The sequence below is a fragment of the Hemibagrus wyckioides genome, linkage group LG07 (assembly GCF_019097595.1).
Source record: "Hemibagrus wyckioides isolate EC202008001 linkage group LG07, SWU_Hwy_1.0, whole genome shotgun sequence".
Classification (NCBI taxonomy): domain Eukaryota; kingdom Metazoa; phylum Chordata; class Actinopteri; order Siluriformes; family Bagridae; genus Hemibagrus; species Hemibagrus wyckioides.
Window position 1 is genome coordinate 31,550,062 of NC_080716.1, and position 4,839 is coordinate 31,554,900.

The window sequence follows — 4,839 nt, forward strand, 5'->3', positions numbered from 1 at the left end:
AGTATAATTGATCTTTTTCTTATTGTGTAAATAATTAGGCACATTTAATTAATGTTGTTTTTTTAACTCTGTTTATTGTGGATGATGTGTGAGCTGATCTGAGAGCTGAGTTTGGTTTCCACAGAAGTAACGTTGAAATCCAACAAAGCTGGACTTCTTTATCATGATTTTATTTTTATTTGAAGTTTAATACAGTATTGTGAGATGAGTTTGGTTACATAGTGTTAAACATTCAGTTCCTCCTCGTTTTACGTGAAAACCTCAGCTGGGTGAAAGAGGTGGGGCTTTCTTTTGTTTCGTCTCTTAGTCAAAGCGACTTAAACACCCAAACCACACTCTCTCGCTGTTCTCACCAGCTATATAAACTGACAAGAAGTGTGATATATGCACTAATAACATTCTGCTCCTGACATCATCACCATCATCCACATCAACTTCATCATCATCATCATCAGCAGCAAGAATGTTCTCCCATTTTCTCCTGCTGGCTCTCGCATACCTTCAGTCCTTCACAACATCCAACAGTAAGTTAAAGTTCATCTTTTAATATTTTTAATAATAAGAAGAAGAAGTGAAGTGTCTTGGGGAAATATTTTAGGTAAGGTTGCACTGGATCTTCACCCCTGGACATTGAAATGTTTGTAAAACATCAAACAATGCACTTAATAGGCCTAGAACATCATTGTAATTCTGTTTAATGGCTATCAGCTTTCAATCAGATTTTGAATATAGAAGTCCTCATATTGAATGAATAAAAACATGAACATCACGGCAAAAAAAAAAATAATAGTAAGAACTACAGCAGGACAGTCTGACTTGGTAACTCCTACAGAATAACTAAAGTGTGCTGGACATGCCTGTGTCCTGCAGAATCAGTTTTAAACAAATAACAAGCGAGAATCTAAGCAGATTCACTTTAACAGAAACTTCCTGCTCTACAAATTCAGAGGGAAAAGTTCAAGTTCAGTCAATATTTCAGTATTTAGTAACTAATGCTTTGGTGTGTGACGGGCAATTACAGTATTTGTGCAGTAATCTAATCCTGCTTTACAGAATAAGATTAAGAAAAATATGAAAAAGGAAATTTACTAGGTGACTGGTCAAATATTTACAATACAAAGCTGATCTATTGGGTTATTGGGTTGCTGTATAACATCAGTAACATTAATATAGACTGCTGCTCAAGCTTTACTGATCATGTTAGCTAGCTAAACTTAGCTAACTAAACCATAGTGACATAATTAAGATGACACGTTTGTTCACACACACAACAAAATTAGATTAGATTTCATATTAAAGAAAATCATCATTATGATTATGACAGGATGTGTTCACATCTACATGTTTTCTCAGATATGATGGAGAATTCTTGTAAGAAGAAATCGTCACTGAGGCAGAGCAGGAATCTGAATATGAAAGAGTATTTCTTCTGTTCTACAACTTAAAATAAATCCTACAGGTAAGGCCAAGGGTGTGTGGGTGATGGAATGTGGTCAGGGTTTCCCCATTCAGTATCTCAGGCTGTGACACTGCAATTTTTCCACTTGGCCGTCGACCGAACAGCCCTGCTGGAACAGATCTGTGCTCCACACGCTCCTCCGGACATTCCTCCCCCTCCTTTTCACTTTTTCAGCAGTCTGTGCTGCATTAGATCATTTGGAGACTCAGACCTGATGGCGAGCCTTCACTCCAAACAGCTGTAACAAATTTGCCTAACTGATTTCCTGTCTACCCCTCTCCCACTCATAATTTTTTTCCTTTTCTTGTTCTTAAACTTCAATCTATAAACTAATTGTCACGTCCGGACATAGAAAAATGAATAATAATAATAATAATAATACAATATGTTATATATAATATAACAATATATAAAATATAATAATATGATAGTCATATAATATGATATAATATTTATAAAAATATATAAATAATATATATGTATAAACATCTATAATATATAGTATATAGTATATACATGTATGTAGATAAAAAAAAGACAAATATAAATATTCCCTTATATATATATATATATATATATATATATATACATACATATATAAGGGGAAAATATAAATGTTCAATTTTAATAGGAATAACGATATCTATTGTACATTTTTTTAATCTCATTTTTTAATCTCTCTTCTAATGAAGCTGGACTTAATTATCTTTATTTCATTTTTATTTTATAAGTTAGAGTGAGACGATTTAAACAATTAGTATTTCCTCATTTTGGGGAAAATACGTCAGCTGGGTTGTCTGTAAAAGGTGTCTTTTTTTTTTTTTTGGCTCTGAGTCAAAGAGAAACTTTTTTGTCACTTACACACCCAAACCCTGACTCTCCCACTCCCCTCACCAACTATATAAACTGCAGAGTGGGGTGATATCTGCACTAATACCATTCTGCTCCTGACTGTCATTATCCTCATCATCTTCATCATCATCATCATCAGCAGTCATGATCTCTCGTTCTCTCCTGCTGGTTCTGCTGGTTCTCGCCTGCCTTCAGTCCTTCACAACAGCCCAGAGTAAGATAAAGTTCATCTTTTTAATATTTTACTTTTTTTTATGATGATGATGTGTTGAAGATGATGATTATATCTTAGTAGAAGTAATTCAATTCAATTCAATTCAATTTATTTTGTATAGCACCAATGAACATTGTCTCAAAGCAGCTTTACAAAAGAAGAAAACAGAGAAAGGGAGGGGGGAGAAAAAAAAAACAAAAAATAAAATAAATAAATAAATAAATAAATAAATAAAAATAACTAAATAACTAGAAATAAGAGTAAATCATTAAATCATTAAACTATTTTATCCTTAATGAGCAAGCCTGTGGCGACGGTGGCAAGGAAAAAACTCCCTGGGATGGAATAAGGAAGAAACTTTGAGAGGAACCAGGCTCAGAAGGGAACCCATCCTCATTTGGGTGACACTAAACAGTAAATAATGTAAATGTAACTGATTAATGTCCTTTCTACAACAGAAATCAATGGCCCATGAGGAACTATTAGGTCAGTGTAGTTTCTAAGGTCATTATAGACACTAATACATTGCTGTCACAAGCTGACAGATGGAATGGCAGATCTGTGACAGTGTGAAAGTCCCCAAGTGGCTCTGTCCATGGCTGTCTCCTGGTCTACACAGATCCATCCACAGCATCAGTGGGCACCAACAAGCCACGAGACTCTGACCAGGGGTAGGGCAGCGGTCGCACTGGAAACTGGCAAACACTGGGAGCTCAGGAGTGGGGTGTATAGCTCAAGAGAGAAAGACAGAGAGAGAAAGAGAAAGATATTAAGTATGATTCTGATCATGTGATGTTTAAGACAATGTAGATTATGGGTAAAGTGCAGGCAGGGACTCCGGCAAGACTAGCTATGACAGCATAACTAAAAGGGAGAGAGCCAGAAGGTGACAGACATGAAGGCTTCCTGGGACATAAAGCTTCCAACCACTTCACAGTCAGCAAACCTGAGCCTTTTGCGAGAATGGTAGGATGACAGCATCCGAACATCCCAGTACACCAAACACTCTATGACCATGAACCTTCCAGATCTGCTCCTTTACCTAAGAACTATATATTAGAACTATATATTAGTAGTAAACTCCTGGTTTATTGTGATGCTGAATTTCCTAAAAAGACGAGCAGGTTGCTGAAAATAAGCAGTGTTAATAAACCCCTGTGTGTTTGTCACACTGTTACAGTAAAATACTGAGTGATGTGGTGTGATGAAGCAGAGTTACTGTTACCACTGTAAAGTTGATGATTTTCCTGTAACAGCATGTCCCCAAGTGTTTTATTACTCTTACACCACAGCAGAGTTTCAACAGTTACAATACTTATTCATTAAAGAACAATATTTAATGTTGTGTCTGTTTATATTTAGATTTAATGTCATTGAAAGAAGTTTATTAAATAAGTGAGTTCCTGTTCTCACTGCTATAAACAGTTGTTCCTCACCAGCCTCTCTTTATTCTCTCTTCAAGCATAAACTCCTCTGTCCTGAAGATGTTAAGATGTTCCATAAACCTGCTTAGAGAAAACTTCACCATGTCACACACGTTTTTAAATCTGTTTATGCCTCACATCATCCATAAGAGTCCCTGTGAATGAGCTGTTGCTATGGAAACAATTAGAATCAGTGCATTAATATAAACCTGCACTACTGTCAGAGCTGCTGTTATAGAAAACTAATCAACACCTTCTGACCAATCAGAGTCCAGAATTCAACTGTGACATAATACAGTTTAATAGCTACAACAGTCTGCATCTGATACTAGATATAAAAGTGTCTAATATTTTCTTATTGAACATTTAATCACAGAACTAAATGCAGAAATGTTTTCACACAGGTCCAAAAGGACCAGATCAGTGCTGTTTCGGATTTCAGAATAAATCAATCCCTGTAAGAGTCATTGCATCGTATAGAGTAACAGATCTTCAGTGTACAAAACATGGAGTCATGTAAGTTTTCAGTTTCCCATTGTTTATTTTTTTAATTAATTTTAATTATTAATCTAAAGTTCGTATTTTCATGTCTATTGTTTCTTTATGGTTATGTGTAACAGAATCTAACTTTATATTATCTTGGAGGTTTGGGGCGTGTCAGAGTGTCTGATTTTCTGATTTTATTGCAGTTTCACACTGATGTAAATCTTCTCTCTCCTCTGCAGCTTTACCCTGAAGAACGGTGGTCAGCGGTGTGGAGATCCCAGTGTCGAGTGGGTGAAGGATCGCATGGACAATATTAACCAGCGCCTGTTTAACAACCAGACTTCAACTGAAAGTGAGTGAAGCTCTAATAATAAAATTAATATTTCTTTCTAATATCATTTTGT

The 4,839-nt window shown here is 35.6% G+C and overlaps 1 protein-coding gene across 6 annotated transcripts in view; it reads left to right on the forward strand.

Annotated features, from left to right (window-relative positions):
* The first annotated feature begins 311 nt into the window (after positions 1-311).
* LOC131355885 (carcinoembryonic antigen-related cell adhesion molecule 5-like) overlaps positions 312-4,839 on the forward strand; it is a 58,135-nt gene continuing 53,607 nt past the window's right edge. The window contains exons 1-5 of one of the 6 annotated variants that reach the window (XM_058394443.1): positions 312-524; positions 1,354-1,459; positions 2,372-2,525; positions 4,354-4,465; positions 4,675-4,787. In XM_058394443.1, the coding sequence (XP_058250426.1) occupies positions 2,456-2,525; positions 4,354-4,465; positions 4,675-4,787 (295 nt within the window). In that variant the 5' untranslated portion in view covers positions 312-524; positions 1,354-1,459; positions 2,372-2,455. The remainder of the gene's footprint in view (positions 525-1,353; positions 1,460-2,371; positions 2,526-4,353; positions 4,466-4,674; positions 4,788-4,839) is intronic. The other 5 variants (XM_058394447.1, XM_058394441.1, XM_058394442.1 and 2 more) reach the window with 5 other exon arrangements.